The sequence below is a fragment of the Athene noctua genome, chromosome 13 (genome assembly GCF_965140245.1).
Source record: "Athene noctua chromosome 13, bAthNoc1.hap1.1, whole genome shotgun sequence".
Taxonomy (NCBI): Eukaryota; Metazoa; Chordata; class Aves; order Strigiformes; family Strigidae; genus Athene; species Athene noctua.
In genome coordinates, this window is record NC_134049.1 from 14677519 (window position 1) to 14693675 (window position 16157).

The 16157-nt window shown below is 44.3% G+C and overlaps 2 protein-coding genes across 5 annotated transcripts in view; one reads left to right on the forward strand and one right to left on the reverse strand.

Moving 5' to 3' along the window:
* The window catches only part of PIAS1 (protein inhibitor of activated STAT 1), a 64470-nt gene extending 58702 nt beyond the window's left edge, over positions 1-5768 (forward strand). Inside the window, exons 13-14 of one of the 2 annotated variants that reach the window (XM_074916827.1) lie at positions 185-222; positions 1700-5768. In XM_074916827.1, the coding sequence (XP_074772928.1) occupies positions 185-222; positions 1700-1996 (335 nt within the window). In that variant the 3' untranslated portion in view covers positions 1997-5768. The remainder of the gene's footprint in view (positions 1-184; positions 223-1699) is intronic. The other variant, XM_074916828.1, reaches the window with a different exon arrangement.
* Positions 5769-8355: 2587 nt separating this feature from the next.
* Positions 8356-14305, reverse strand: CALML4 (calmodulin like 4). Of its 3 annotated transcripts, none has more exons than XM_074917147.1 (4): positions 14251-14302; positions 12579-12719; positions 11728-11916; positions 8356-8672 (listed from the first exon to the last, which is right to left on the reverse strand). In XM_074917147.1, the coding sequence occupies exons 1-4, from the start codon at positions 14288-14290 to the stop codon at positions 8575-8577; spliced, it is 468 nt and encodes a 155-aa protein (XP_074773248.1). In that variant the 5' UTR covers positions 14291-14302; the 3' UTR covers positions 8356-8574. The 3 variants fall into 3 exon arrangements, with proteins under 3 accessions (XP_074773248.1, XP_074773249.1, XP_074773250.1); XM_074917148.1 differs by having other exon boundaries at positions 11728-11912; positions 12575-12719; XM_074917149.1 differs by lacking the exon at positions 12579-12719 and having other exon boundaries at positions 14251-14305.
* Between the last annotated feature and the right edge of the window lie 1852 nt (positions 14306-16157).

The window sequence follows — 16157 nt, forward strand, 5'->3', positions numbered from 1 at the left end:
ATTAAAAAAAATCCCAAACCCTAAAACATTTAGGTTAATATCTTAAGGATTTAAAAGGTTGAGTGTTCTGCGAACTCTGGTAGTGAAGAGAATCTGAAGTGTCCTCAGTATTACACTGGTTTTATTTCAAAATAGGTGCTTTTATGTTTTGAGAAGCTTAATTTTTTTCTTTGGCTCTTTACAGGTTTAGATTTCTTCCCTTTCCTGTCGGGAGACAATCAGGTAAGTTGAAGAAAATCAAGTCATGTGGCAGATACTGTTTTCTGAGAAGGACTTGCTGGCATGGGTGTATAGGCGAGGAGGGAGCAGATGTATGATGTAGGTGTGAATGCAGGCAGGCTGCAGCTCTATTTTATACACATAGAATCTGTGACCAAACATAAGCATTTTTCTAAATACAGGTGTAGGATAAGGCATAACAAAAGATAAACATTTCAGTTCCCAAGGGTTAAGCTCAATCAGCCACTGTGGTGGTGTGGAATGACTCTTGGCTGTGGCTGAAGGTACACCAGCCACCTCCTTAGTTTTTCAGACCTGAGGTCTGACTTTGGCCATCTGCTGATGCTGGGCCCCACCGCTGGGACACTTGACAGTCCTTTGGGCAATTTGGGGAGTCAGGGGCAGCTCTCTGTTTTTTCTGAGGCTGTGTGCCTGTTCACACTGTGTTTGCCACCTTTATGTAAATACTGAAATGGGCTAGATCTGAAACTAAGCAGATGATTCTCAAAAGTAGTCTGGGGTGGCAAGTCCTCCCACTTGATCACTTTTCCTCCTGTGCCTCGGAGAAAAGAAGGGGACTGGGGTGGCACACCTGCCCTTTGTCCCTTCATGTCTGTTCTGCAAAGTAGGGGAATTGCACTAAATGCAGAGCAAAACTTTCATATCATATTTAAGACCAGAGCCTGCCCTGTAGAATTTGGATTCAGAAAAGCTATCTTGATATTCAGTAAAACATAGATTTGAGAATTTTTCTGAAAGAAGTAATGCGAAAGTCTGATGCTGCACTGATACAGCATAATTATACCAGTGCATAAACATTGGGGAACAAGGCTGAATAGCCTTCACATATGTTTTGTAATAGTGGAAAGAAACATCAAGAGCAAAATTACCCTACAGAGAGATTGTATTTAAATTCTGATTCCTGATAGCTGAAGTTCTTGCCTTTCAAGGCTGCCCAGCAGCATGTAACCTGGGACAGCCCTTGCTGCCATCTCATGGGACTAAGCGTGCTCTTTCTAAACGTGTTTTTTGCAGAAGTGTGCTTTCCTCCACCAACAGTGATTAGCACATAGTTTCACCAGCTCTGGTTGGTCTGTGCTTTTGAGCGGAGGAGAGGGATGGCAAAATGTTTCTTTGAATTTGGGGGAATTTTTCCACCAAGGGGTTTTTTTAAGAGGTAAAAGAGTGCTGCTTCTTGCTCTTACTGTTTTGGGTGTCTTGCGATACTGTTGCCTTTCTAGTGTTTGCTCTTACTAATACTAGTATTTCCAGTTTTCTTTTGGCTTCAGAAATCAGGGGCTGCAGAGATAAAAGTTCACAGCATCGGTCTACTTAACTTACAGAAAGGTTGAGTAGACTAGCTGGTGTGAAATCCAGAAGCTGTCAAGAGCTTTAGCTTACAAATACCTTCTTTTGTGCTGGTCTGAATCAAAACTATGGTGTCTGAAATGTAACTTGAAAATGTTGTTTTTCCCCTCAGCATTACAACACATCCCTTCTTGCTGCTGCAGCTGCGGCAGTTTCCGCATCAGATGATCAAGAACTCTTACACTCTCGTTTTTTCCCATACACTTCATCTCAGATGTTTCTCGATCAGCTAAATGCAGGAGGAAGCAGTTCTCTGCCAGCCACAAATGGTAGCAATAGTGGCAGTAACAGCAGTCTTGTTTCCTCCAACAGCCTGCGAGAGAATCATGGTCATCCAGTTGCAAGTAGGAGCAGCACGGACACGGCGTCTATCTTTGGTATCATACCAGACATTATTTCGTTGGACTGATTTTTGGAGTAAATGAACTTGTCAGAGGAAATCTTTGTGCTTGGTTTTACTTTATGTTAGAAACATAGACAAGTTTTTTTCCTTTTTTAGGGAAAAAAATTTATGTGTACAGAGAACAAAAGTATATTTTCAGTTTTACTTTTGTATATAAACCTAAGATGGCCTCACTGGTAAAAATAAGAAAAAAAAAACACAAAACAAAAAAAAAAATTAACAAAAACAAGGAGCTTCAGTTCATTTTTATGGATGCTGAAGATTTTACACCTGTGCATTTGTCATGTGAGTTACTTTTTTTTACCCCCATAGTTTGGACACAAATGGCATTATTTTCTTCACTGTAAAATAAACAGGAAAGGAGCTGAACTTCTAAAGTTCAAACTTGAGAGAGGGGGTTTTTTCCTCTTCTTGGAGACATTTACCTTTGGTGGTGGAATCTAATTCCCCATCTCTTATTTAGTTCAGATTTTATTATGCTTAAAGCGGAATAAACCCTACCCAAACTGTTCCACAGCATCCCCTCTGTTTGCAGGACAGAGCCTTTCAGGAGTGGGTTTGGTTTTTTAGGATTTTTTTTGGTCATTTCTGGTTGTGACCCTCTATTCAGATGATTATAATCTTGTTTTTAATTCCATGCTTTAGTCAAGCATGTCGCAAGCTCATTAGTGCACCAATTATTCTTGAGGGCCAGACTCAATAAAATCTCAGGCTGAGGAGTTACTTGGCTGTGCTTATGTGGGACAAGACAGAGAATTTTTATAGAATCTAGCCCCAAATAAAAGCATTGACACACTGGACTGTAGGGTTTTGTTTCTAAGAACTTACTATGAAATCCTTTTAAAATAACTTAAGATCCTAATCAGCAAAATATTAAGCATGTATCAATTTTAAATTTGTGGAACTGCTTGTGCTTTGAAGTTAGCCATGCGTGTATAAACGGCCTATTGATTTGAGGCCTATCTTGTTCTGTCTGGAGAAACCTACTTTTAGCTGCAGTAGATCAAATTTCTGCTTAAAAGTGAACTTGTCAACAAAAGGAAGAAAATACAAACACCAACACACTATTGCATGGTTGTGCAGCTGATAATGGTCTTGATACACTGTCTTCTGAGTTCACATTCATCAAAATTAGTATTAAATGTTCAATGTGAGTCTCTTAAACCAAAAACCAACCCAATAAAAAAGCCCCACCCTGTAGCCCATGTACTCAAACATATTGCTACCTATTGAAGTCTCTTAGGGTAGTGGGTTTCAAAATTCAGTTTTCTCTTTTTGGCCTTGTGATTTTTTTTTTTTTTATTTCCCCGATTTTTCAGTATGCATATGTTGAACTTTGAGCCATATTTACTTCCTGTTTTCTCTTTTTTTTTTAAAGTTGTGCATGATATAAGAAAATCTTTTTTTAGAACCGATGGGTCATTTGGTCTGATCCGTTCTTATTAAGAGTGAAATGTGTAAATAGCTGGAATGCAGTTTTTCAGGAGATTCTTTAAAGTTAAGAGAAGGGGGAGGGAAGGAAGTGATTCTCTTGTGTCCCAAAGTCCATGTCAGAGAGAGTAAATATTTCCTCTGGTGTGAAAAATATTTTTATAACTCGTTGAAAGTGCAGGTAACAAGTTTATCAGGAAAGAGAGATAAGGAATACTAAAATTAGCAGATTCTTGTCTGAATTTTTAATGTCCAAAACTGTTGATTGCAGTTAGTTGCTTTGAGCATTGACAAGGGCCACCTTTTGCCTATGAAGTTGTCTCAAAATCTTGCATTGATTAAAAAAGAAAAAAAAAAAAAGGAAAAAAAGGAAAAAAAAAAGAAAAAAAATCTTTAATCCAAGTAGCATTAGGTATTGCTGTATGATCAGTCGTATGGTTATTTGAAAGGTTCACATTATGTGGCATCAAAATCGTTTTTAGTGTTTTTACAGCATCCCTCTGCCACTAAATAGTTGACTTGAATTTTGAAAACAAATGTTTGTGTTTATATGTATATGTGTGTGTATATATGTATTTATAGATCTGTGTGTGTGAGTTAAGTGAGTTAAATAGTTTTTCCCATGCATGTGTATTTCATACATATCTGGCTGATATATATATTTCACCATACACCAATTTTATAATTTATTAAATGTCAGTTAAAAAATAAATAAAAGGATAGAAAATGGGAAATACTTATTTTTTAAACTCAGTCTGATTTTGAAGTGATTAAACCTACACTAGGAATATATCTCATACATTTTAGTCATACTAACCTGGTAACTTCAGAGCATATGCTTTGCTATAATACAGTTTGTAAATCTGGAGTACGACTGCTGTCAGTGTAACTGGGAGCGTGTGTGTCCCCAGCTTCTGAAATACGAGAAATTCGGGAGAGTTTGTGGCTGTTTTACCGACGATCGTGGCAACATTTCCATTGACTGTATTGTTAAAGATGACCTGAAGAGCAGTTTATGTCACTTTTGACAATGGTATTAAAATCTTGTTAATTCACATATAAAATGAAATGTGGCGAGTGTCTGGTAACACAGAATCTGGCATCTTTATGCCTATCTTAGCTTTTGGAAAGTGAGGTCAGCTGATGACGTCTTCTGTTTCCTCATGAGTTACCCTGAAGGGAAGGAAGGCTGTTCAATTCACTGTTGTCATTTTTTTAACCTCATTGCTCTACAAAGAAGGGACAGAAATGTTCTGAAATCCTCCTTTGTGGTGTTAATCCCATATGCTTTGTGAGTATTCCTGTTTCATGCTAGGGTGTTCTCTATAGCTGATAATTCTCTGTGCCTCTGACCACAGTTAACATTGCTTGGTAGAAGTCTCAGTCTGAGTTCTCAACAAGTTCCCTGCAAACGTCACTCCAAAACTCAATCTCCATTAGTTCGCGTTTTATCAAAGCAGCAGTAAAGCAACCCATGGTGGCCTGGCTTGTGGTGCTGCTCCCTTCGCTGCAGACTGCAGAGTTTCAGTATCCTTAGGCCAGTGGTCTCTTGTCCTCAAATTCTTCCACTGGAGGAGTGGGGTGTGGGCATGTGTTTGCGTGTACAGGGGGGTGAGTACGTAGCTGTTGGAAGAGCAGGGTGGAAGTGGCTGTGAATCGCTCTTGAGGGTGTCACTGATGCATCCTTTAGAAAATGAAAAACCGCACTGAACTATAACCGATGCCATGCGTTAAAAACTTTGTAGCACTTCTGTAATGATCAATGTGACAGCAATTCCAGGCTTGCCCTTTTCCTCTCCATGGCCAGGATTCAATAAGCCTTTCAAGGACGGGATGACTGATAGATTTTCATTGGACTCTCTTGGACCTGCCTCCCAACGCAGAGCTAAGGACTGTGAGGAGCACGTTTTGAAAATTAATTCTTTGTTGCAGATTAACATTTCAGGGTTTTAAGCACATTTTAAATAGAAAAGATATTGTTTTGTCAGCATAACTGTTTTTCTTTCTTTTCTTTTTTTTTTTTTTTTTTAACAGAGCTTAGATTTCTAACAAGGGAAAATTGCTGGTGGTCCCCAAAAGTGCTGCTGTTAATTGTTTTAATTAACAAAGGGAAAAATGTATATAAGCAGAATATTAAAATTACCATTAATTCCATGAATTTAAATCTGTCATTCATTGCCTTAAAACTTTCTCTTAGTTTCCATACGGCATGCCAAACCAGTAAATGACTTTTAAAAATGTATAGTAGACCAATGTCAGTTTGTATAAAAGTACCAAGTGAAAATATTTATTATATGCATTGGAAAAAAAATGGTTTACCTATTGAATGTTACCTGTTTATGTAGAAATCTTTAGATGTAATAAAAAGCATTCAGTTACCTTGTGTTTCCTGGGGGAAAAAAAAAGGGGAGGAGGGAGGAGGGTGTTTTCTGTGAACTCAGAGTTGCAGAGGTCCCTTTTGAACAGGAATGCTTTGCTTCTGAATGTTTTGTGGCATGGAGTGTCTCACACTTGTCTGCCCAAGCTCTAACAGTGCTGCTTTGTTTTGTGAGTGTGTGTGAAGTGCAGTTCCTTTCTGCTGGCTTTTATTTGGGTAATGTTTACCCACCCAGAGAGGGTAGTAATGCCTGTTATGATACAGATGCATTCTGGAGTAATCCAAAGTGATTTTGAGCTGATCAATCCCCATGACATACAAGCTTTTATATTGTCTGCAGCTGAAAGGATTTGTTAATCAACTGTTCTGGTCAATAGGGAAGAATTAAGCTGTGTATTGGATCATTTGTAATTTGGCTATTGATGCATATTGGAAACAAATGCTTCTAATGAACTCCTTGTTTCATAAGCTAATTATGCTCATGCTCAAAGCAGCCGAGGTTTTTGCTCTCCTTCATCGCTGGTACTTCTGTAGCAAAGGTCTGGAAGAGCTCTAGGGGGGGCAGAAATCGAACTGCATGCTGTGGGCAGACCTCCAAAAGGAAAGGCACGAGTGTGGAAAGGCTCGGCATCAAGGTAGGTGGGTTTTTTGTCCAAACATTGAGGTTAACTGTGAACCCTCGCAAGAGTTACAGGAGAAATCCTATCTTCTGCTGTTAGCTGGAACCTGTTCTTGTTTTTTCTAGTGGATCCTATCACTATACTGTATAATGTTTTTCTGGAGTGTTATCTGAGTGTTGAGCTGCTTGTAACTAATTTTCACAGAACAAGGGGCTTTTTGTTTTGTTTTCTGTCTGTAGAGTAGGCAGAGCTCATATAAGAATTGAGGGATGTGGCAGGCAGACACAAGGTGTGGCAGTTACACATCGAGCAGAGTTCATTTCACTATGAAGCACGATCCTTCACTGTTCAGAGGGCCTTTGGTTAGTATCTTGGTGAGTCAGGATCCAAATCTGAGCTTACTGGGTTAGTCTGGGACTGCTGCCTTGTGAGAACTGCATGCTCTGCAGCTTGGCTCTGAATCAGGAGGTTGGGCACAAAACTGCCATTTGTCTTAAATAAGATACGTCCTGGATCCACTTCCATTTCTTGTATAGCATTCAGCATGTCATTTAAGCTGTGCTTTTTTTACCCCCATGTAATAATATTCCATGAGAATAATGCCAGCCTTACCAACTTCAAGAAACACTGTTACTGATCTGCAAGGGTTAAGGTTGCCTCATGCTTTGGTTTTTTCAGTTTATAACCAAGTTTGTGCTGACTGCAGTTCTGGTTGATTCAGTTGCGGCAATGTGGGATGGTTTTGGTGGTGGCCTTAGTCCGCGGTGTTCAGGCTGTGCTGGGTGCCTCAGTAGGGGATAAATGCATTGTATCTGCCATGGCTGTAATGATCTAATTGCAAATTAAAAATTAAGCAAAGAGTTGTTTCAGCAATAAAGATTGAGAATTAAGATTAAGAATTAAGAAAAGGAAGGAGAGGCAGGGATGGAATGAAGGGACATGGGGGCCTGTGGGTAGAAGCTCCAGCAGAGGTGGCAGGAGCGCACGGTCTTCCAGCGAACTTCACAGGTCGCTGCAAATTTACAGTTGACTCCAGAGAATCTGCTGTACGTTGTCCTAAGTGTCATGTCAGTCTGAGGACCTCAGCTAGGGCTGCCAAGAGGTAAATGGAATAAGATCAGTAACGACTGCTGTGGCTCATGTTGGTTTTCATTGGTCTAAAGTCAAGAGAGATGAGGTGGGTTTCTTCCTGTTGTAGAGAAGCTGCATTTTCATGGCCTCTGTTTTTTCCCTGCCAGGCTGTCTCTAGGAGTATGTTCTGGGCAGCTAGCCCAGAACTTGGTAACAGATACATTTACCAAGCACAGCATTTTCAGCATGCTGCCTCAAAATGCAGGGGCACTTCAACTGCACAGAAACCTGACGTTGCAAGATACCACACCTTAATAAATAATGCGAGAAGCACACCACCACAGAGATCTTGTCTGTTGGAGGTGCGAAAGATGAGGAGGAACGAGACAGTGATCCTAGGCTGTTCCTGTGTTCAGAGACCGGGAGTCGTCCTCTGCAGCTGGTGAGCATCACTGACGGGGAGCTGGGGAGTTGCTGGCTGCTCGTCTCCTGTCGCTCTGGGAGTCAGCAGGGACGCGGCCACCCTGCAAGCGGGACCGTTAACTTGACAGCTTCGTGACAGGGGAACATCTGGTTGAGATCGTACCACTGATCTGAGGAATACTGGGAAGCTGTGCATAGTTACGCTAAATTTACCACCATCGTGACATAGTCGAGCTTCCTGGGGAATCTGTTTCTCCACAAAGAACCATGTCTGGGTTTGGGTGTGTGGAAGCATCAAATGGTTCTGGGTGATGCTAGTTTCTTGGAACACAGTCACCATGAGACCCTAACTACAAGTTACCATTTGTACTGCAACCTGTAGACTCAAATGCAGTTTTAAAAGAGTTGATGTTTTTTTTAAGCATGTTAGACATTACAAAAGGGAACGTCACATTTGATTTATTAAAGTAACAGCTCATGTTTTGTGACAACGTTTCTTCAGAAATAGGGTGGGAACCTGTGTAAGTGTAAGCACTATCGTGAAGGCAAAATAAGGATTTTTAAAGAGAAATGTTGACTCCTGAGTCCAAACAGTAACTAGAAGAAACTGAAATCAAAATAAGTTTCAGGTTCTGCTCTTAGCAAATCTCTTGCTTTGAATTTTAGTAGTCAACTGTAGGAAGACAAATGGTGTGGACAAATTCTTCGTATTTTATTGTTCCATTTGGTCCAACTTTGGCTCCTTTTAGCAGGTCATCAACTAAAAGAGTAAAAGAAAAATAGAAGTTTGAGTGGCATGTATTAGGGATGTTGTGATCCTCAAAAGAAGAGCAATGCAGGATTTGGGTTTTCAGATCATTTTTGTTAGAAGTAATAACTTCTGGGATCAGTTGGAGGTGCCATCCAGATTATAGTTTTAAATGACCCTCAGCACTTCGATTTTGATTTTCATGTCAGACTTTCTGGAGCAGAGATGTTAATCTCTTTGAGTTCCACGTGGAAAAGATTCACAAATTCAGACCAAATTGGCTTACTCTTGGTATGAATGGCTTGTTTGGCTTGAATAGCAAACCTGTCCCTATTCAATTCAGACAAAACTTAAGTGCTCGTGCAGATTTTGTGCCCAACTTTAAGTAGATTTGTGTGGCACTTGTTAATATCAATGGGCCTTTAGCACTTGAAAGGGAAGAATACCTTCTCAGCTGGGGCTCTAAGGCTCTTGCTGAAAATACTCCTAAAAGCCATGCGGTTGGCACCTGGCAGTAGTGATGCTTTTTCCTTCCAGCTTTGGGAATGCCTTGGCAGCAACAGCAGTTATCTAACTTAAAATGCTTTCTTCTGTGTGGGCTAAACCATTGAAAAGTATTGTTCCTGTCAAATAACATCAATAAAGTAGAAGTATGTAAGAAATGACACAGGAAAGTAACATTAAATGTTGCTGAATGAAGCTACTACTGGGAATTAGGTGCCTTCTTCCTTCAGATGACAGGAGGGGAGGCGAATTCCTTGGCTTGTTTTACTCATAACCTATAGCAGGTAGGCACTAAAACATCAGAGAATCCCAGCAGCTTTTGTTTGATAATGTTTTGGGCAGCAGTTTCCTTCAATAAGGCATCTAATACAGCCGAAGAGAGAGGTTTTTGCTTGCGTACATGCTGATGTTGAGGGGCGTGTGTCCAGTTTCACCAGCATGTTGGTGTTTTCTTTTGGGCCCGTGGCTGGGTGCTGTGCAGAGGGATGGAACAGGTGATCTGTTGGAGACGAAGCTGTTGGGTTGTGGACCTGCATTTATCATTTGATATTTCATTAGTGGGACACCTTCTAGGTGTTCAGAGCCCATTTAGGGAACTGGGATTCTTTAGTCTGGAGGAGGGTGAGGGGAGACCTCATCACCCTCTACAACTGCCTGAAAGGAGGATGCAGAGAGGAGGGATGAGTCTCTTGAACCTAGTAGTAAGTGACAGGACAAGAGGGAATGGCCTCAAGCTGCACCAGGGCAGGGTCAGGCTGGCTCTGAGGAAGGATTTCTTTCCAGAAGGGGTTGTTGGGCGTTGGAATGGGCTGCCCAGGGCAGGGGGGGAGTCCCCATCCCTGGAGGGGTTGAAGAGTCGGGTTGACCCAGCACTGAGGGATCTGGTGGAGTTGAGAACGGTCAGTGTGTGTTACTACCCATAGTTGTGGAAGGTCTCTGTGAGCAGCATAACCTGTTTCCTCTCTCTGCTGTTCATGGGGGTACTGGATGAGAGACTTTCCCCCTTGGTTTGCAGGCAGCATGTGCAGGGGGTAGGTGCTGCCCTGGTGAAGCTGCTGCCAGGAGGATTTGGGTGCAGTGTGGGGTAAATGAGGGGTAAATTGTCCGAACTGCTGTTACTGTAAGGTGAGTAACAGTTCTTTCTGTCCAGGAGATGTAATCTTCCTTTCAAAAAGAATACCTAGATGGTAATCAAGTGGTTCTAGGGACATAAATTAAAAAAATAATTAATTCTCCCCAGAGCATTTAAAAATAACATAGAATAAAAATGTGTTGGTTCTTATTTGGTAAAAGTACATTAAATTAACATGAAGTGAAGGCTTTTCTGGAGCCCCTGTAAATGAAGGTACATGCCAGTAGTTACTGAACAATTGCAGATGCTAATGAAAGAGTCTATTCCGGTATCAAATATTTATAGCGGCTTAGCAAGCTGGACTTCAGTGTGTCAAGCCAAAAGCAGAATTTCTTGTTGAGAAGAAGCATCCCTTCCTACAGTAGGGCCTGTAGTGCCTTGGTACAGGCTGAGAGTAGATGCGCAGCCTGTACCTCAAAAGTAATGGGAAATCCCCCTGTACCTCCCAAATCTTCATGTAACGGTGGTTCTTGCTAGGATGCCTTTAATTAGGGGTAATGTCTCCATGTCACTGTTTGTTCAGCCCTCATAATAGCTCTGAAAGTGTTTTCAGATGTTAATAGCTTCATGAACTATTATTCGTTAAACAATTGAAGAAAACACTGAGAAGAAATGCGTTGTTGTGTATCACTTGTGAAGCTGGTGACTGATTGGGCTGACCAGCCTTGCTCTGATTAAATCAAAATTCTCCTTTAACATTAGACAGAACCGTTCTTACACCCTCAAGGAGCCAAGTGGGGTCTGGATAAACCCCATAACCCTGGTTTCCTTGCCTGTATCAAACCGGTGATGGGTTTTTCTAAGGCAGTCTTGGGCAGGGAGTAAGCAGTTTGAAAGCTCTGGAGCCTGCTCCCCGCAGTAGGGTCAGAGGGGTGAGAGCTCTGTGAGAGCTGGAGAAGAACCCAAAGGTGATGTGGTTTGGAGCAGGGAGGGGACAGGACACCCCGTCCCAAGGGCAGAGGGTGTGCGGGGCACTGCCCTGCCTTCCTGCATGCTGGGCCCAGTTCCTGCAGCCTGGGGAAGCTGGAAGAATGGGGAATGCCTTTAAAAAAATTCATATGCCTACTAAAATGCCTAGCACAAAATCTGCTGTCTAAAAGGTCTTGGATCATTTTAAGCTTCCTGGAAATTCCTTTCTGCTGTGTCCCTTTGAAACAAATTTCTGACAAACAAGAACTCCCCCCCCCCCCCCCTTTTTTTTTTTTTTTTTTAAGAATCTTAATTAAAAATTTCCCCTCTCTTCCAAATTGTGCTCTTGGGAAGCTGCCAGTGCACTGTGTGCTCCTTACAGCATCCCTGCAGCGGGGGGCACGGACACTCTCCCAGGGCCCTTCATGGGGCAGATGCTCACTTATAAATACTACGAAGGAAAATCAGGAAGGAAATAAGAAGATGGGGAAGCATTTGATACATCTGTGAATTGCAAAATACCTTCTTCCTCGGAAAGCTTTTCTCCTAATCTTGTAAGTTTGGCTCTCAGCTCCGAAACGGTGATAACGCCTCTCTTCTGCCTGTCTATCATAGACAAGGCTGTGAGGATTTCCCGCTCCGGTTCCTCTTGCTTCATTTGTCTGTACATTATATTCAGGAAAGTGGAGAAATCCAGCTCTGCATTTCTGTCTGGAAAAATAAGAGCAGACTGTTTAGGAGTGGCTCAGTTTTGTAGTCTGGATCCAGACCTAAGCATCCCCCCTCCTCTCCCTGCCAGTTCCCCTTCTGTAGCACCTTTTGCCTGACCCTGCTCTGGGCCAGGCTGGGCCACTGCTGGGGCCTTTCTCCTGACCCAAACCCCATTTATAGCATTGCTAGACTTGTGCTCTGAAACCTCACAGCCAGAACTTTGAATCCAGTCCACTTTATCTCATGATTCTTCTTTGGTCTTTGTGCTGTGCTTTGTATTTATTTATACATATCTGCAGAAGAATATCTTTCTGTGCTATTCTGCCTCTGCTGGTTGGACTGGACAGTTTCCCAGCCTCCACAATCAATAGGTATGCCTCCTCCTCCTCTTGAAGCTTTTCTGTTTTAATGGCACTAGTTTAATCCATGTGCTGGATTGACTGTGTTCACCATCCAGCATATCAGACTAGGTTTTGATGACTGCTCTGGGTTATATAGCTGCATTGCCTGGGCTGTTTCACCTGAGAGTGAATATTATCTCCTGGGCTCCGGGCAGCTTCCTTGTCTTTGTATGTAGTCTCCTGACCACAGAAAAGTTGAATTTCTCAACCCATGATCTAGTGTGTTTTTTTATTCGTGTGCTACTGCTGCGCTTTGCTTACCGATCTTGTGCAAGTGCAGGTGCCTCTGCACCTCTCCTGGCGTCGGGCTGGCTCCCAGGCACCGCATCACTGCCATCAGGTCGGAGGCTTTTATCTTGCCTTTTTGTTTCTTGTCATACAGGGAAAAACATTCCTTGAACTCTAATTAAAAACCAAAACTCTGTTATGCCATGTACGATTACATTGATCTACCAGTGACATTTCTTCTCCCGTTGCCCGGTTGGGCAGCGTTGGTTAGGTTCCAGCAAGGGTATTGTGTCTGGCTCGGGGTGTCTGGTTTCAAGGAAGATGATGAACAGTGCAGGAGGACCCCGGGGTAAAGTGCCAAGGGCAATTAAAATCCAGGATTGTGAATAGCTGAGCTAATTGGGGTCCTTCACCCTAATGAAGCAAGTCTGAAAGTCGAGTCAGGCTTCCAAATATGTAGAATACTGTTAAAAAGTACCTTTCTCTGCCTTCATGGGGAGTAGGAGAGGATGCTGGAGGAATGAGCCTAAGGAGTGGTGGAGGATGCTGGGTTGGTCCCTGCTGTGGTCTGTGCAGGGTCTGGTAATTGCCCCTCCTTGGCCTGCCACTGGCTGGCTTTTAATGGAAGAACTGATAATGTGACACTTGACAGCCGGAGTGCCAGTCACTGCGTGATCCAGGCATAGCAGAGTCTCTGCCTGCCCTGCCGCCCTCCCTCGCCTCTCCCCACTGTCCCCGCCTGCCCGCCCGCCCTCTCCCCTTCCCCCTCCCAACACTGGCTTTGCAGTTTTCAAATAAATAAATAAGGCTGGCAGCTGACCTAGATAAGGCTGCCATCTCTCATCCTGCCTTCCCGCTCTGCTCCCAGCACAGCGGCTCCTCGGCACGCTTAACGCTGACGGACAAGTTGTGCTGCACAGGGACAGTCCTGTCTGCAGAGCAGCCCTGGGAATAAAAACCAGCCTGTTTTGGTGCAACCACCCTCATCTTCTCTATTCCTAGACCTTATTGCAGGCATGGGTGCTGGGCACCCCGTGGGTGCTGTGGCCTCCCCCTGCCCTGGCTGCCTTCTCCCTTGCAGCAATCCTGCAGAGCTGCTGAGCCCACAGGGGCTGCAGATTAACAGATTTGCAGTAATACTGTTCTTTCAGATTTCTTCTGCCATTCTTGTAGCAAACCCTTCCTCGTTCCAGCCTGAGGGAGGGGTCCCCTTTCCCAGGGAAAGCTCCGGTGCCCCATGATGAGAATTTGCACTTCCTGCACCCTCTCCTTCTTCCTCTTCCTCCTTCGTCTTCACTCCCATCATATGTGAAGCCTCCAGTACTGCAAATGGTCACCTGAAATTTCACCAGGTCCCTGCTAGCTTGGCCAGGGCCGATGCTTATGGGTTTGGGAGGGTGCTGGTTAACCTCTGCAGGTCTCGGTGCAATCCAGTGTGTGGGTCTGTGGTGGGTTTTCAGCTCCATGCCTGTGCCCAGCGCTGTCTTAACAAAGCTGGGGAGTTTTCTGTGATTTCAGAGCAAGCAGATCCCCTTGAGAGCAAGGAGGAGGGCAAGTGGGGGAGCACAAACCCAGACTGAGATAATTTTGGGGAAATTCCAGCTTTTATATATATAAAAATGTATATATATTTAGAAATTTGTTAAGCTTATCTTGCTAATGAAAAAAAAAAACCACCCACAAACCAGAACAAAACTGTACATACCATTAATTTGATCCTGGGACAGAAATTTTGCCTGGAGCATGAAGGAGAGAAAAAAAAAAAAAAAAGCTTTAAAATCTGGGTAGGGGGAGCGGGGTTTAGCAGTTTGTATCAGTTGAAATGCTTCACTCACCATTATTTTGGGGGTCCTCCTTGTGTTTGACGCTGCCCCTCGGGATCGGAGGTGTCTGCTGCTACTTTTCTACTCGATGAAGGGCTAAAGTCCACCAGCCCAGGGTGGAGTGTGGCTGGGCTGTAATAAATACCCCGCTGCTATGGCTACGAGACCTGATCCCTGCGAGGGCTGGATCCTGCTGCCAGCACGGCTCCTACTCACCGGCCGTGGGGAGAAGGGCTCTCCCCACCCTGCCCAAAGCTCCGGGCGGGCCCCCTGAGCAGTGATGTCTGGAGGAAGCGGGGCCAGAGCTTCCCTGCTCGGTCAAAGTTTAAGGGTGTTTGGGGTGGAGCTGGGTGGAGCACAGAAGATTTGATCATCTCAGATAGCTGCACACCTCGCACTAAGCTTCGCTGATGGGAGACAAATCCAGCCTTGTTGTTATCTGCTGAGGAAGGGGGGGGGGGGGGGCGATTTACGGCTTTGCAGTTGGCTGCTGGAGGGGTTTTGCTGGTCGGCAGGAGGAATTGTTAATTCTGGCTTTACAGGGCCTGGTTGAGCTCAGTGCAGAGCGTTGGGCAGCGTTGGGCATCGCTGTCACTGTCACTGTGCCCGTCCCCGTGGGTTTGCAGGGGAAGGGGGGGTTTAGATTGCAAACATTGAGGAGCTGAGGCATTGCAGGCAGGCTGAGAAGACAAGGGATTTCTGAGATGGTTTAAAAAGCTCCTTGTCTGAGTATTTATTAGCATTTATTTAACTAATCTGCCTGGGAACCAACGGCCTCCAGGACGGCCAAGTCTTGTTGCAGCCCTCGGCAGGGAGTTGGAAGGGGGACGCCGATGAAATGATGCTGAGGGAGAGGGAGGGCTGCGGGGGCTTAAACCCGGGTGCGTGGGGGAGGCAGAGCCTCCCGCTGTTGTGGACTAGCTCAGACAAACAGCCCTGTTTGCTCACGTCTTCTGTTCCCTCCCAGCCCTCTGCTTTTGCCACTCAGTTGACATTCAAGCCATTGAAAAGCAAGTGTCACATGTGAATCTACAGTTTTGTCTCATCCTGTTCCCTATAAAAACAGCTTGGTTCCTGGGTGTGGAACGGGTGATGCTCTGCCTCTCCAGATCTGCCAGTGCTGGAAGTATCCTGCCAGCATGTGTGTGGGAATGAAGTACCTGATGCCAGACTGGGGTGGAGATCCAGACCCAAGAACAAAATATTTAGTGGCCGTAGTGACTACTGTAGCATGGACCGCACCCTCCCAGGGTCGACCCTGCTCTGTTACACATTCAGGATCCCTAAATCTTGTGGGATAAAGATGCTCCCTTCAAAGAACAGAGCTGCTTCAGGAACCCACCAGAGTCACTCTGCTTTTACTGAATGTTTTTGTTCAGTATGTTTCACTAACGGCTTTTTACTTCTACCACTTGGATTTTGTCACACTGGGCTCTAATACAAATTTTAGACATAAATCATCTCAGGGATGCAGCTAGGTGGCAGGAGCTCAGCTCTGTCACCCAAGGATGGGGAAGTGGTGGCTGGGAGCAGAAGCCAGCACAGGCCCTGCATGAGTGGGGCTGGTGCTCGCCTCCCTACCTGATGCTTTTTTTGGGCTGCATTTGTGGGGAATTGGCCCTTCTGCCTCTGCCACCAGCCAGGCCCTTCCTGCCGCGCACCTGCACCCAGCAGCGAGGGCTTAACCCCGGCACAACAGCCGGGACCCTGGGAGGGCTCCCTGGGGTGGGGTGGGGGCACAGGGAGTGGCTTAACCCCCTTCCCAGCATGTTTTCTCAGGTGGGAGAAG